Source organism: Convolutriloba macropyga, chromosome 6 (genome assembly GCF_964194025.1).
Source record: "Convolutriloba macropyga chromosome 6, txConMacr16.3, whole genome shotgun sequence".
Classification (NCBI taxonomy): domain Eukaryota; kingdom Metazoa; phylum Xenacoelomorpha; order Acoela; family Convolutidae; genus Convolutriloba; species Convolutriloba macropyga.
In genome coordinates this window covers 71052744-71069714 of record NC_134473.1, presented here as the reverse complement: position 1 = coordinate 71069714, position 16971 = coordinate 71052744, and the positions used below count along the sequence as shown (strand labels likewise).

Below are 16971 nucleotides of genomic sequence, written 5' to 3'. Positions count from 1 at the left end.
AGCTCTCAGAAAGCAAAGGCCACCTGGGACACAATAACAAGCATTTGCACGAAGATAGATTTGTTGTTCTTGTCTTTGATTGACAATTCGCAGAAGTAGGGCGATTTAATTCCACCGTGGCCAGTAATATAAAATTTTCTTCTATTTCTACACGTAGTGCAATCACAAAAAACAATTCCGCGTGAAGACTTTTGCTTCCAAAAATGTAGCATCAGCAAATATCCACATCAGGTTGATTAATCTGCATTTCAAGTTTTGGTCATTGGTCACGTCAAAGTATTTCTCCAGGCCATTTATGATTCCACATGTCTTGAACACAAATTCATGGATTCTAGCATATCAGCCGAATTTTAAAATACGATGCATTTTTGCGTTAGATTTATAAACTCTGCTGTGATGTCTCATAGTGGGGCTCACTGTTCTGCCCATTGGGTGGATACCCCCCTTTTGTGTGTTTGAGTGTGTGGGTGTGTTTGTGTGTGATTGTGTGTTATATATGGAAAAGAAGATTCAAAGATGGTATGTAAATCAGTAATTTCAGACTATTAATATTTTGTTTTTTTTTTTGCTCGAGTTACAAATGTCTGGTGTCCGCTATCTATCTCTGCCTTGTTCATTGATGTTGGTTGGTTAAATATATACAAAGTTTTCAGTTTCAAATATCACTTTTTCCTCTTTTGATTCACTGATCAATCACCGCCCAGTTTCCATAATTGAGATCGCGATAAAAACTGCATCTGTAAATGGGGTTCTTAGCTACCGCGAAAAACTAGCAAGAGAATTTAAAATGAATCACATTGTAAAATAATAAAATCAAGATGGCCAATGAAGAAAAATTAAACGTTCTCGCAATTACTCGAAGCAGCATCTGGTAGAAATGAATTTGGAAAAACTATTCACAAAATAAAATGAATTTTAATCATTCCAATGATGTTTGGTTTCTTAAGAGAACATAAAACATCTAATCATTTTTTTTCGAATTACGCATTTCGTTCAATTTTTGTTTGTTAAATTATCACGTTTTTCTTCATTTTATCTCTTCTCATCCATAGAGACATACGAGTTGTTTTCCTATCATTCGAAAAGATTTCCAAACTAAAAGAGTGATTATGACGTATAAAATCTTTTTTGTAGCCGATGCTCTTCTGTCGGACTAAAATTGTGATGTCTTTTCCCGTCCTCTCATTTCCTCGCGCGTGCTTTATCTCGTTTACCGGCTGTATGGAGAGTTTCAATTGTCAGGAGGTTGTCACTGCTTTTAAGGTGATCAATCAATCTCCCATTCGTTGAGTTCGTGGACCGCGAGCTCTCAATCAAATATTGTCCCATCGACGAGTCGGTCTTTTGATTTTAGAATTTTTGTGGTTACAAGTCGACATGTTAGAGCGAAATAGCTGGAAGCGCATTCATTCTCATAAAGCACATGTAATATTACACCATTTTCAAATGTTGATTTCAGTGAGTTGGAGCATGTTTTCAGTTTGCTGGTTGTAAAAATTGGTTTGATTAGGCAGGTGCCTTGTTTACGTTTTCGAATTTGTAAGCTAACATTCCTCCTGTATTGATAAAAAAGCATGGTCACATCGGACAATTTTGCTTTCGGTTCTTCCCTCAGCACTGTTACTCTTGACTTGTCTCTGTTTGAGACGGTTTTTACCAACAAATTGTTTACCATCTAGCCACTGGACTGCGTCTTCAATGTTTTTCTTGTGCTGTATTGGCGCACAACTTTTAAAGTACAAAACTACGCGGGTATGTTTCGGTTTCTGATAGCAGTTACAACGAAGTATTTTGTCATCTTTAACTTGAATGCACAAGTCGAAGAAAACTTAGTCTTTTGCTCATTTGTCTTCTTTAGCGTGAGTTTAAGAATTTATGCGATGAGTTGGGTTTCTTCAAAACTTTTCCGCATCTTCGTTAATTGTGCAAATTATGTCATCAGCACATTTTGAAGATTTTCTTTGGTTGCGTTACTTTATGAACCTCGCAAAGTTGTCAAGACCAGGGTGTCCTCGAAATATTTCATCCAAACGATACTTAGTATCACCGCCAACGATCACCGCAATTGCCAGTCCATGTGTCTGTTGGAAGAGCTTTCCATTGTATAAAATAAACGTCGGTGGAGGGATTTCAGCGTCGGACGACTATTTTTAGAATTGTCACTCGAGCAATGTCAATACTAAATCAATTGCCTCATTTACAGCAACATTCGTACATCAAGTGAAACTATTTTCAAGAGATTTGGTTGAGGAATTTGTTCAGTTTGTGATAGCATCTTGTGGGATTGAACTATACAGGTTGCAACGGAGAGTCAGTCTTATGCTCTTTTTGCCAAACCATATAGTCATTCGGGCTTAGAGCCTTTTGTCCTCAATTTCTGCTATATTTTAATCACTAATTTGTTCCGATTTCTTCATGTTTAAAAGAGATGTTTTTCTTTTTCGATTTTGAGTACGATGTCGTCGAATTTCAAATAGTGGACGGTCCAACACATCAGTTCATTTGGTAACATTTTTCCATTTGATTTTGATTTTCAATTCACTGTTTATTCAATGTTTTTTTTTATACACTTGTTTATACAGTTCATACAATGTTATCAAAAAACAGTTGAAATAGAAATTTGATTTATTGGTGTATCTAACTCTTGATGCAAAATCCCGTAGCATTGTGAATTGTACTACAACATGGAGGTGACCTGAAGTTTGAGAACGTTGTGTAGATGCTTGTTCCTTTCGATTAAGCTTGAACTCTGGGTTACACAGACTGAGTTGTGCTGAAACTTGACGAACAATTTGCCGTACTTACTGTGTAAACAAGTTAAATTACTGTCCATGATATTGCCGGATCTTTTCCCTTTGTGCTCACCCCCCCCCCCCCCCCCCCCCCAGTTACAGAGCACGTGCCATTACATAGTAAATCATTATGTAAAAATATGCAACGTGCGTCTGAGGAGTGCAAATAATATGCGCCCACTAAGCTGGGGGTGGGGGGCACAAACGGAAAAGATCCGTATTGCCATAGCTGTATGTTGTGACGAGAGAGTAGCTGATAGCTGATCTGTTTTTTTAGATTAGTAATGATAAACTAATAACCATGGAATCTTTAGGTGATGTTGGTGCAAAAACTGTTTTGCAAAATGGTATGTTTAACTTTGTTTGCTCCTTGTTCAAATAGTGATTAGCTAGATTTTCCTTTCCAGACTCTTACCTTGACAACAGTATGAAGAAGCGATGTTTACAAATGCTGCAGAAAGATCTTTCCTATAAAGCTCTTCCAATTGGCTTGACTCCTGTGCCTTTCAGTGAAATGGTTAGTCAATTTAATTCAAGACCTCCTCACTTTAATTGCAGTTTGCGTATCGTTTTAGAAACTCTCTGAGCTGAAAAATATGCAACTCAGTTTGATTGATGACTTGATTAAACACCTCGTGAAAGAGGGAACAACTTTAATTGAACTTTTGACCCCTGTCGCCCAAACCGACGAATTTATTGATCGACTGTTAGAGATTTACAAGAAGACTATGAGCAATGAAATAACTGAAGAGAAACCATATCTTTCGGTCATCAGAAGTGACTTCTTTCTCGACGCTGTCTCTCTCAATTGGAAGTTAATTGAAATCAACACTGTTGCCGTTGCAGGAGGCTTTTTTTCAGATGGAATAGACCATTTGTACATGTTAGTTACGTTGTTTTTTCTTATCGCTGTGGTAAGTTCGTTGTTGTAAACCTTTGCGTATTTGAAGGGAACGGGGACTGGATGCTGACGTATCACTTGTCGATAGAGGAATCAGAACAGATACTATAGTCGATGGCATTGTTCATGCCCACAAGATGCTATTGTATTCTATTGCAACCAATGCGAACAGAGGCGTAGATTCTAACTCAAACATTGTTGGTGATAGTTCGGAGTCTGCCTGCGATGACTCTACGCAAGCACCTATTTACTACAACGATATGCGTCAATCTGAATCCATTGGCGACTCATCTCAGACTGCCATGTCTCATAAGTGCCCTTATGCTGTTTTGGTGCTAGTCGGACAAGCTTATCGGGAGACATTCCAACAGGACCAATTAGCCATCTGCAAGAAACTATCCAAAAGGTATACGTCTGTTTCGTGTTTAATTGCTCTTGAACGAAGTTCATAGCAATTATTGTAAACGTGTGTCTTTTTTATGCAAATTTTTCGCTTGACAATGTTGCGCTTTTCTCCTAGAACATTCATTGACTTCTCTAGTGACTTTTTAACGCTTTCGTTCATCATTTTTGAGTGATCTCTATTGCGGTCTCCGAAGTAAAGCTCGTTGCTAATATATAATCGGTTGCAGTTTGGGAAAATAAGTGAGTCATAGCGTAGTGCAAGTGGCTATGGTTCGAATCCCGTTGAGGCCAAGGTTTTTTGCACCCATAAAGAAAAATTGATTTAGGCTACAGACCCTGAATTAAATCACTTCGCCTGTCGTTCTAGAGCAATTCTTCCGAAATTTGTCGGTTTATGTTTTTAAAGACAATTAGTTGCTACATGTCATTTTAGCGATTGATTTTTTTGCGGTTGATTGATGCATAGTTTTGTTTGGCACTTGAAGCAGTGACTACTTTCCGTGAGATAGAATTTTTATCTGTTGAGAATTAGTTATGTAGCGGACTAGAAAGATTTTAAATTTTTTTTCAGATTAGTCAATAACTAATTTGTCGAATTCCATTTACATCGAATTGTATGATACTTCTTAAAGGAAAAATTGAAGATCGATTTTGAAGAGAATAGTTTGAATGGTTTCTTCTTTGCTCCAGAGACATTCCAGTAATTCTCTCAAGTTTTGAAGATCTTGCCAAGTCTACGTATGACGTCACGACGGACGGTAGACTCATCTTCACAACCAGAGACAAACTTTTCACCAAACAGCTGACATGCGTTTATTTCCGATCAGGATACGACCCCAAGCATTACGTCGATGAGAAAGTAAGTTTGATTAAGTCCAGCGACTACCATTAGTAGCTGAAAGCATTGCGCCCTTAATTTCCGGGATATCGACAGATTTATCTGTTTTGATACCTAATTTGATATTCGTATTGTAATACATTGACTGAGTTTGATATAAATATCAGATTTTAAGGCTTTGGTTTAAGGCTGTTGAAGTTCATTTGAAAAACATATCGAATCTAGGGTTTCAGTGACTCAAAAAGTTAATCGCTGAAGAAAGAGTTTTGTTGTCGTTTGTAAACAAAGATACTTTTTGAGGTTTAAATACAGTTTTAAATAACAGATTTTGAAAACGGGCAATAGAGACCAAAAATTTATAATTTACGGAAGTTTGGTAACTGCTTGCTCCCTCCCCGATTGAGAACATCAAATTATGGACCTCCATTAAAGAGCTAGCTTTTCTGAATTATTTGATTCGCCAGTGGTTGAATATGATTGCCTATAGTTGATAGTGTAGGCCGCCTTTATAATGGTGTTTATAAATGGTAACGGATTTGGCTTTATTAGGTTCCTAAAACCATGGCCAGTGCAAAACAGTTCGTTACGTCGTTAACACAGGCTGATAAAAAAACAGCCGCCGCCTGTATGGAAAGAAAAAAAAAGAATCAGCGTTTCATTATAGGTATGCTCGTTTTCTCGATCTATGCATTGCATTTCTGACGGCAATTTTTCGTTTGAACGTTTTCATTAGATTTTATCAAAACCATCCGATAATGGAGTAATCTCAAATATATACAAGTATATATGTATAGTGTGTGGGGTACTGTGCGCGAGGTTTTAAGTATAGACTGGTTGTTGTTTAGTGTTGGAAGTTTGTAGAAGATGCAGAACTAAGCAGAGTTGTTCTTCTGCCTTCAGTTGGACTTCACTTGGCTGGAACCAAGAGAGTACAATGTGCTTTGATAGAAAACGATGCACTCATTCTAAAGGCGGCAGTGCCCGACAATCCGCTTACAGAGACCTTTAGGTGAGCCATTCTTTTCATAGTCAATGGTTGCGATAGCGGAAACTAAACTAAACTTATTGGCACTCGCGGGGATTTATTGATTTCGTCACAGTTTATACTACCACTCTCTTTGGCACAAAACATGGAGCTTTTGTGTTAAGACATTGATGCAGTTTGACGTTTTTCAATTGAATTTTGTACGTGACCCCAGTTTTGCTCTCACTGGAGCTGGTTTGCTGATCATTCACGTTAAAATTTGTTTTGACCAGAAATGACGGATCTTTTCCGTTTGTCCACCCCCCCCCCCCCCCCCCCAGTACTTTATGCTCTCCCCAGTTACATAGCACGTGTCATTGCATAGTAAATCAGTAAATCATTAGCTAAAAATATGGCACGTGCGTCGGGGGGGGGGGGGTGCAAATAATATGACCAACTAAGCTGGGGGGGGGGGGGGGGAGAGGAGGAGGAGGAGGGCACAAACGAAAAAGGTCAGAAATGACTCATTTTGAAAGTGACTTTTGTTTGCTTTCATGAACGGACTAAGTGTAACTAAGTTTAGCTAAGTCTAATTTTATAAAGTACGGTGAGTTCTTGAAACAGTTTATGCCCGGTACAAACAACTAATCTTCAACTATTTTGTTCATAACAAATGGCCAGAAACTTAAACATACTTTGTTTTGTCAGCTGCAGGTGTGCTATGTTGTTGCGACTGTTTGCTGGCAATCGGTCAGCTTTGATAATAGCTTTTTAATCTGCTACAGTAGCTATTAATTAGGCGCTTTTCTTTACACACTTTTATGTTATGAGCCGAACCAGTGTAATATGTTGGGATACTTTAGCGCCGGAGGTCGGGTCTCGAACCCCTTTTTTGTCAGAAAATTCTGCACCCATAAATTATCTAGGCTACAGCCCCCTCTGAATTAAATTGCCCCGCCTGTAGTTCGAGAGATTGTCCCAAGATAGGCGGTTTGTTTAATTGCTCTCGAACGAAGTCTGAAGCAATTTTTTTTTAATGGCCGTACAGCGATAGCTGGGGCTATTATTGGCCTTCTCTTGGTCTTTTTTATTTCGTCAAGATTTTTGTTACGACCATATGACGTCACAACCACTTCAAATCTGCTTTTAGTTCATTCGTTCATGCAATTTCAACTGAAGTGCGTGCTTGTTTTTTCATTCGCGTGATTAAGTTTTTGGTGACACGTGACTTACTCAAAAAGGACTTCCTCACTTTGAAATTGACTTCTCTACTTTAATTCAAAGAGATAAGGTGAAGTGAATGTGTCAATCTAAATGAAGGTTATTTAAGAGCAGCTGATAGAGGCAGCAATAACTTATACCGATTCTTTATCAATATAACATCTCATCATTCAATGAAATGAGTAATTTTTTGATCTGTTTTTTGAACTGTTTTTAAGACTGCAGATCTACGCAGCTATTGCGGCTATTTTCTGGCATTCTGCCAGCTATGTTGAAATTATTTTTGCAAAATTTTGGCTTGACCATTTTAGTTCTAGAACATTCTTTCGATTTCATTTCTAGAGTGAATATTGTGCGTTTGACTCTTGATTTTTGCGTTACCTAAATTGTTCTGATTCAGAAATAAGTGTCGCGCTAAAAGGAAAGTCATTGCAAAAATATTGCGCCGATAAATTATCTAGGATACAGCCTCCTCTGAATTACACTGCTCTGCCTGTCTTCGACAGTATTTTGTCCGACCTCATTGTTAATCGGCCGTTATAGCTGCCCTATTTTTTGTTTCGTCGAACAAAGCTTTGTTTCGCTTTACTTCATTTTGCCGCTTTTTCGATATTTTGTATAAATTGTTTTGGACATCTCTAGGCTAGTTTAAGTTCTGATCTCTTCTGCTCAAACCTTTAGCAGTTGGTCAGCAAAGCAGTCTAAATGAAGAGAATCAGCATCGAAAAATGAAATCAGCAATGGAAACGGGATGAACTCATACAGCACAGTTTTAAATGCCTGCTTCCTAAATGTAGTTCAGTCTTAGTTCAGTCAAATCTTAGTTACCATCTCTGATGTTTATTGGTATTGATGCTAGCCGTTGTAGCCTCTCACTAAGAAGGAAGAGCATGTCCAACTGTAACAAGAGTATGTTGAATGTCAAAATATTTCTTAAAAATGTTTTTACATTATTTAATTCGTTAATTTGTTATCGTAATTCAAATCGGGGATTATGGGAATCAATGGCAGCTGTTTTTCGGCAATGTGCCGGCTGTGTTTTTTATTATATTCGTACAAAGTTTCTAGCAATTATGTAAGCGCTGTTGATCTTTTTGCCAGATAATTTCCCCCTGACCTTTGGACTTTTAACAGGTTTAGACCGGAACGCATTAACAGACCGATAAGTCCTTAAACAGACCGATAGACATGTTTGAACCTAAAAAAATAGTGTCCAGAAGGCATTGGGTCGCGTAGAAGTTATCTTAGAGCTTTGTTGGTCTTTAATTGTAGAAATCACCGAAGCTGCTGAGAAGACAATATCATGGTGCTAGGGGCAGTTTTTCGAGGTTTTTACCTCCCTCTGCTCATCGTTCGCAGGCTCGCACCCATGCAGCACCTTTTCCTATTCCTTTTTAATTGCTCTTGAACGAAGTTCATAGCAATTATTTTGTGTGTCTTTTTTATGCAAAATTTTTGCTTGACAGATTTTTTGTCTGACCCTTCTGACATTTCGTCCTGAAAAACCGGATGAACAGGTGGCGCCGAGCGGGTATTAGGTTCTCTTAGAGCCTTAATCTCTAAGAATTTGATTCACCATACCTGTTTAGGATACATAAATTCATGGTGTGAAAGGTAGTCCTTAAGAGTTTGAGACCCCCCCCCCCACCAAATTAAAAAATTGTCAATGGCAGTTGGTTATGTTTCGTGGAAACCGAGTGTTGTACTTTTTGTTACATCTAGTCCTCTCTTCGCTGTAATTCTTGAAAACCTTTCATCACAGGTGTCCTGTTTAGATCCACGTTTGTGTCTCAGTTCGAGTTGAACCCAGGCAACGTTGATGAGGTGCTACGGAGTCCCGGGAAGTATGTGGTGAAGCCGCAGAGGGAAGGTGGCACTAACAACCTATTTGGACAAGATATCGTCACCCATATCACTCCTCTACAAAACAAGTGAGGATAAACTCGCAATTATTTTCCTTTTGTACCGGATCTATTACCCCCTTCACCCAGCGTAGTGTAAAAATAATGTACACTTTTCTCCCTTTGCAAATATTTGTGGCTTTAAATTGTTTTCAAACAAAGTTTGTAGCAATTATATTAGTCCTGTTGGTCCGACTTTTTGTCCGACTAGTTTCCGTTCTCAATAATGTGATAACCAGGTAAATTACCTAGAGTGTTAAGTATCTGATCAGTTATCTTGGAGTTTTACTGGTCTCTAAGTGGTACAATTTACCGAAGCTGCTGAGTTGACATAATATCATAGTGCTAGAGGTAGTTTTTTGGCGGTATAGACAGCTTTAGTAGCTCATCAGTCGTGTGAGATCTATTCGCCCGATTTTAGTCCTTCAAGTTTTTAATAGCCGCCCTCATCCTCTCACCCGCTATTATAGCGCTCATTTTTTATTATAGCTTCGAAGCTGTAAGCTGAGCGTAGCTATATTGCGGTGCTGTTGGTTACGACTCGATGAGGAGTATTGGTTTTCACTACTACAGTAGGACAGGTTCTTTACTATCGGAGGAGGAGTAGCCTTACTGGTCACTTAATTTTGCGATTCACTAAAACTGTTTTGACGAGACAATTCTATGGTTCGAAGAGCAGTTCTAGTTTGAGCCCCGCACGGTGTTTCTGAGAGTCTACTAATGCGTTTTCGGTGCAAACTCAGTTACTTGTTTCTCAATTTTGTCAATTTTTGACTTAATTTGGGGACCCCTCTCATCCAGTTCTCCCAATCCTTCTCCCCGTTGTTTGTCCTTCTCCCAATCCTTCTTCCCTCCATCATCCGCCCCCTCCCCTGAAGAGGAACATTGGTTGAGCGTCCTCTTTTTGTTCGATAATTTTGATGTTGTGTATTTAAAACAGGAAGTTTATGCGTGAAAACAAAGTGTTAAGGAAATCTGGAGTGCAGAGGGGAGAGATTGGTTTTCTATTTACGTCAAATTTTTTGAGAGAGAGAGAGAGAGAGAGAGAGAGAGAGAGAGAGAGCGAGAAAAGTAGGTGGGAAAAATTGAGAATTTTTGTCAGATGCTTCATCAGTTTTGTCTACTTCTCTCATGTTAATGTTTCCTCAGTTGCAAATGTTTTTATATTGAGCTAGGAGGTTCATAAGGTCAGTTAGATTTGTCAATTTTTACGTCAATTCCTTTCAGGAATTCTTCCTGCTAGGTTGTTGAATATCTGTGCGCACATTTTCATGATTTTTGAAATCAAATTGTAGTGATGATTTTGGAAACGCCGAAACAGAAAGTGAAGCGAAAAAAGCGGATGGTTTTGCGGCGTGGAAAATGAATCTGCGGTGTCTAAAATTTTGAAGTAGACAGAGAAGACGTTGTTCGAAGAAAGTTTTGCCGGTCTGGCTAATAGTTTTGTTCTTATTCAGCAGTTTGACTTCTCAGTGTTTTAAGTTTTATCGGATTTTTCTAATGTTAATCCCAATCTCCATTTATAGTCAGTTCTAGGTCTAATTTTTAGTGGATGAAAATTTTTAATTGCTTTCGATGAGAAGCTATCATTGTGAACATGTGTCTTTTTAAACCAAAATTTTCGCTTGAATGTTTGCCGAAATAAAGCTTGTTGTTCAGTCCCCCAGTTAAGTGGTCAGATAACCTATAGCCCCCCCCCCCCAATGGTGGTAAATATACCATAATGGGAGGGGGCTACAGCCCATCAATTAAATAGCCCAGACTGTCATCCGAGAGCAGTTTTTCCGACCTTGGTCGGTTTATGTTTTGATTTGTAGCACAGTTAGTCTCGTAATATATTTTGCATCGTCAAACAAAAAATTGTTACCTCATTTTGCCCGCTTTTCAATTCTCTAGGCTAGTTTCTGTTTTGGCCATTTTGCTCAAATTGCATGTGAACAGCAGTTTTTCGGCAGAGCAACCTCAAATGAACAGAATCACTATCAACGAAATGAGAAAGAAACGGGATAAACGCATAAAGTCGAGTTTTAGATGTCAGCTACTTGAACTTTGTTCTTATAAATCTTAGTTATCATATCTAGTGCTTACTGGTATAGATACTGGAACCTGCAGCCTCTCATTAAGAAACGGCAGTGTCTTTTTGCAGAATCCGATCCAAGTAGCACTTTTTTGTGATTTGATTTTTTCAGTTTTCTGTTACGTCAATCGCAACTTGGGTTATGGGAATTGAGTATGGTTTACATGGGAACGTGCTATTGCCTAATTTGTGACTGCCATTAACGACACTGTGGGAAGGAGCAAAATAGACCTATATAACATCTATTACATAAGCCATCTAGACATTTTTAATATTGTGCAAAAAGTTTCAGAAGCATGATTAAATCATATAGAAAACGAAAAATAGAAAAGCACTGCTATCAAAATGAGTAGTTGAGCTTCGGCAAAAAATTAGTTGGCATTGTAATTGTTTGTGGAAAATAAAGTTTTTTGGCCTAGCGAATAAATAGTTTCGAATGTTTTAACCAGTTCATAGAGCAGTCGACAGCTAATGGTTTTTCAACGGGAGTTTGAAATGTTTTCATTAAATTGAAAATTTCGGATTCCTTCGAATTGCTGCAGTTTTTGCAGAAGCATCATTTTTCGTAAATATAATTTTGCAATTTTTGATTTCTGGAAAAACAAACAGGATGCCATTGGTAAAATCAACCAACTCAACTGGAAATCTTATTGTGAAAACTTGTGCACAAAATCACAAGTTCACAAAATCCTGGAAAGCGTTCTTTTTCCTGAATCGAAACGTCTCTACCAAGTCTAGTGTAAAAACAAAATTAAATGCATATGTGGGCTATGTTGTACCGGTAATAAGCTACGCTTCCGAGATCTGGTGTTCAAACAAAACTGAAATCAAGGATCTTGAAAAGTTCAGCGCAAAGCTACAAATTGGATTTTGAATGATTGGAACACTAATTATAAGACCAGACTGGAAAAGCTCATGATTTTACCACTTTTAGTGCATTTCGAACTTCATGACGCCTTTCTTTTACTGTCTTTTCTCAAAGGGAATTTCGATATGGATCTACCAATAAGATTAAATTCAGAGAAAAATACCATGAGAAAAACGAGATAACAGGTTTTTATAGAAAAACAAAAAACGCGCTCGAAAAAGGCTGACGAGATATTTTGGGCAAGATCCAGCCGTCTTTTAAACGTATTTTCTAAATAGACATATACATGAATAAGCGTAGTCAACAAATATCAATTAACTAAGATCTACTGGAACTACTTCATCAAGAGAAACTCAGATGTATATTCATGTTCGTGGATTTTCATGTGGATTTTCATTGCAACCCAATCCAGAAAGTCACCTTAGCTGTGAAGTGACGGGCCCAAGCCCGGAATCAGAGCGATTCAAAGCCTAAACTACTACTACTACTATTGGTACTTAATTTCATTAGAGTATATAATTGTACAGCATCAACGCTTGGTATAGTCTGAGCTCAGCCACATTGGTTCACAGGTATACACTTAATTGAAGCCTATCAGTTTTCCGCTTTAGACGAGAGTTGTCGACACTACAAACCAAGATCTGTTAGCTCGTTTACTTTTAAATTTTTAACTTCTAATTTTAGCGAGTAAGTTTGTATCATCGTTGTTAATGATTATCATAAACTTGTTTCGGTCAGTTGAGCCACACATTTTCCATTATTGCTATCATGGCTGACATCACTCAGCTGCCAGTGGGTTGAATTTTCCACAAGGCAACAAAGTTGTGAAAACATTGTGGCACCATCATTCTCTCCTAATGATTGCGAGCACTTCAAACCTAACTAGGAATTTTGTCGTGTATATCATTATATTGAGTATCAGGTTCTAATTAATTGTCATCATCTGTTTGCTATTAAACCTCGGAGCTCTAGAAATGAGACAGAATTGACATCTCTTCTCTTACAATTGAAACATCTAATTTCAGATTTGCTTCAGGAACCTGTTGTCGCGATACATCGCAATGGAGCTGATTAAAGGGCAAATTGTGCGTAACTACCCCGTGCGGACAAAGGATGCTGAAACGGTATACCTTGATGAAGCGGTAGCTGAAGTTGGTGCGTGCAGCGTCTTAGTGGAAAGTACAACGGAGCCAAAAATAGTGAGCCATGAATTGGCGGGACTGTTGACCAAAATCAAACGCGCAACTTCAAATGAAGCTGGAGTTTCTGTTGGTCACGGGTTCCTGACCTCTCTGTCTGCCATATGAAACCTACTATTATATTTTCAGTGCTAACCAATAGGATTTGTCATCGACAGTACCGAAATATTACGCCTTTCCCATAATATCCCTCAGTTTAATTGCCCTCAGTCGCAATTATATTAGTCCTGCTGTAGCTATTATATTTCGTCTAACCTGACGTGTCGTCCTCAAAAACGGGATAAACGGGAGAAAGCCCGGAGAGATTTAAGTGGCGATGAAGCTCTTAGAGTATGCATAGGCTCTAAATATACGGCTCACCGAAAAAGGCGTAAAAGACAAAAAGACATAAAATAAGGCTGTTTTAAATAAGGAACCGTTTTTAACTGTTTAGATCCCCAATACTCAACCATCGTGAAATGAAATTCATCCTTTTTGAAATGAAATTCATCCGATACCCACCAAAATTATTGTGAACTATTCGAAGTTTTGCCCTCAGGTCAAAATCACTTGTACAGAGAGAGTGCAAATTGTCTTAATGAGCAACGATGCGGGCCTCACTGAAATTCTAGCTTAACGTATCGCAGGACAGCAATTTCAGTCGAATTGCAGTAGTCTTACACCCTTTTTTAATAGCCGCGAAGCGATAGCGGCTATTATTGGGGACATCGTGGTTTTTTTTTACAATCCAAGAATTGAATTGTATTGGTGCTCTGGCTTTTTTTACAATTCAAAGAATTTGAATTGTATTGGGGCGCTGTCTTTTTTTAAGATCTGTTCACACATTTTCATGATTTTTGAAGTCAAATTGGAGTAGTTATTTTGGTCAAGCCGAAACAGGAAATGGAGCGAAAATGCGAGTGGTTTTGCGGCGTGAATTTTTTTCGCTCTAATTTTAAAGTAGAGTGCGAAAACGGTGCTTGAACAAAAATTCGGTTTCTCGGTAGTGGTTTTTTGTTCACATGCGGCAATTTCACTCTGATTTTTACTGTTTTTTTGATTTTTTGGATCGGATTTTTTTCTGAATGGTTTTCCCAGTCCATTCACAGCTCATTCTAGACCTAGTTTTTTGTTTGAATTATTTTTTCATTTCTCGCTAGTGGTTTTTTTGGTTCACATGCGGCATTTTGACATTCATTTTCTGTTTTTTCTTATTTTATCTGATTTTTTCTAAAATGGTTTTCTCAATTCACTCATAGTCCATTCTAGGTCTAGTTTTTCTGTTTAGTCAATGAAAATTCTTTGAATTGTACGTCAGGACTTGTACTGCTATGTTTTTATTTTTGTAAGATGTTTTCACACCTGTTTTCATGACTTTGAGCTTTGAAAACGGGATAAACAGGTAAAGCTCAGCGGGCATAAAGTTTCATTAGAGGCCGGCTTTTAGTAGTCCCTCAAGTACTCAGAGTGGTGAAGCTACTGGGAAGGCCGTAATTCAAGGTTAAAAGGTCATTTTTGGGAGTTTTTGAGCCTGAAATAATGAAATTTTTAGCACTTTTTCGTCATTTTTTGGATTTTTTGTTAGACCAGTCTGAAATTGGGGTTTACTAAAGGTTTGATAAAGGTCCTTTGCAAGACGTAATTGCTTTTACGGCCAATATAAGCGCTATATCTATTGCTACTCCAAACATAACACGGTAATTTATACTAATTTTAAATTGTTTGAAAATTTTGTCATTTTTTGAGTTGTTTCAGACTTTGATGTCAAAAAAGCTCCTCTGGGGTTTAATAATAGGTTATTGCATAGTTTCTCGTGTTATTGAAGTGGTTTTAAACATTTTAACTTCATGAATTTTACCAATTTTTTTATATCATTGGTTTTTTTTTCAAATTTTCTGACATTTATTGTCATTATTCAAGTTTTCCAGCCTCAGGGGGCAAGAAGCTTCATCTAGGATTTGCTAACAGTTTACTGAAAGTATTTTTTGGCCATGGAATGGTATTCAACATTTTAATTCACAGCTCATTCTAGACCTAGTTTTTTGTTTGAATTAATTTTTCATTTCTCGCTAGTGGTTTTTTTTTGGTTCACATGCGGACCGATTTTTTGATAAAGTTGCAATTTTTTCTTTAAATTTTTGAAATTTTCATTCAGTGGCCAGGGAATATCCTATAGGGTTTGCTAGTTTGTTACATAGTTTCTAGGGGCATTAAAATAGTTTCCAATTTTTTAATTTTGCAATTGCCGGGAATTTTTTAAATAAAGCTTGCAATTTAAAATTTTCGATTGTTTTCAAGTTTTTCGATTTTTTGTCATTTTCTGAGTTTAACTATCTTTACTGGCCCACGAAACTTTTTAAATGTTGTAGACGGTTTACAAAACAGAACTCCAGAGTCAAAAATGTTTTGACCTTCTTTATAGCCCTATTTTTGGAAATTTTCTCTTAGTTTCTTGATGCTTTCGTCATATTTGTCCAGTTTATCTATTTTTAGTGGCAGATTCATCTCTTTCGAAGTTTTTGCGTGAGTTAATGAGTATTTTGAAATGAGGCATATATGGCTTTCAAGTTAAAAGCTTCAAGGGTTTTAGCAATGATCGTTTTTTTGTTAGTTTGTTTGATTCTTTTAGTTTCTCAACTTTTGAGATTTTGTCTTGTTGGCTGGGATTGTTCAATTGATCTGCTGGTCAGGTTCATTAGGTCTGTCTTTCATTCAATTACTTGGATTGTATTTCAGGACTTGTCCTGCTATGTTTTTTTAATTCGTCGTCTCCATCGATGATTCTTACGACCTGAATTCTTGGAATTGACTTCTTGGAATTGAATTCTTGGAATTGACTTCAGTGACTTCTATTGCTTTGCAATTAAAATTTGTGTGCGTGACGTCATTTCTGCTTTTAGGTCAATTGCGTGACTTACCTCACTCAAAAAAAATGACTTCTGAACTCACTTATGGAACTTTAAATTTTATGAACATTTTTATTAAAGATCAATGGTGTGCATCTAAGTAGTTGCAAACTTATATGCACTAATTCTTGATTATTAGTCTTGAGTTTTTGATTTCGAGTATCTATTTTGAAAAAGCTATTTTTGTCGACCGTATGTGTCATAAAATTGGCAGTCCGGATCTAACCTAAAAAGTCTAGTGTTCTATTAAAGGACTGCTGGTCGATCTGTATCTTATTGCTTTAGTTGTTTCCTTTCATGGAAGGCCACAAGCGTCTATCGCGGCTGTTTTCCGGCAATCTGCTGGCTATATTCTTTTGGCAGCGTATAACTAAGTCAAAAAGTTTGTAATAAATAAATCTAATCGGTGGAATCAAATTGTGAGAGTAAAATTTTCCGAAGAGTGTAGTCGAGAGCGGTTAATTCCCACTGTTGCCCCCGCACCCCCACTGCCCTCCCCCACATCAGACCCCGGTACACCGCCGCTGCGCTCACCTTAAGCCCCATGAATTAAGCTTAAGCTAGCCTCATTAAAGCTTGGTTAGCTACTGACGAAACCAACCGCTCGCTGGTCATTTGAGAGCAATTCGCCCGACTGATAGTCGATTTTGTTATGTTTTCGAAATCATTGATTTTGTTCTTTAGAGGATGTGCTTTAAAGTTCAATTGACGCACGTGAAAACAGGAGTATAGCTAAATCTGCTGAAAAAAGACAATCAGAAAGAGAATTTAGTGTTTTTTGTTCAAGCAAAATTCGCGAAAAGGGAGAAAATTAGGTGTTTAAAAATTTATTGCTAAGCGAGCGATGTTCTATCTCGTGCGGCTTTTTTAAAACGATTTTGCGCTTTTCGTCTCTTTAAGTCTTTAGCCTATTTTCGAAT

The 16971-nt window shown here is 37.7% G+C and overlaps 1 protein-coding gene across 1 annotated transcript in view; it reads left to right on the top strand.

The window, feature by feature from the left end:
- Positions 1-16971, top strand: part of LOC142340586 (glutathione synthetase-like) — a 494803-nt gene that overhangs the window by 453993 nt on the left and 23839 nt on the right. The window contains exons 2-9 of the mRNA XM_075391257.1: positions 3067-3139; positions 3200-3309; positions 3368-3675; positions 3743-4099; positions 4789-4957; positions 5782-5945; positions 8897-9052; positions 13004-13323. Of these exons, the coding sequence (XP_075247372.1) occupies positions 3094-3139; positions 3200-3309; positions 3368-3675; positions 3743-4099; positions 4789-4957; positions 5782-5945; positions 8897-9052; positions 13004-13274 (1581 nt within the window). The 5' untranslated portion in view covers positions 3067-3093 and the 3' untranslated portion in view covers positions 13275-13323. The remainder of the gene's footprint in view (positions 1-3066; positions 3140-3199; positions 3310-3367; positions 3676-3742; positions 4100-4788; positions 4958-5781; positions 5946-8896; positions 9053-13003; positions 13324-16971) is intronic.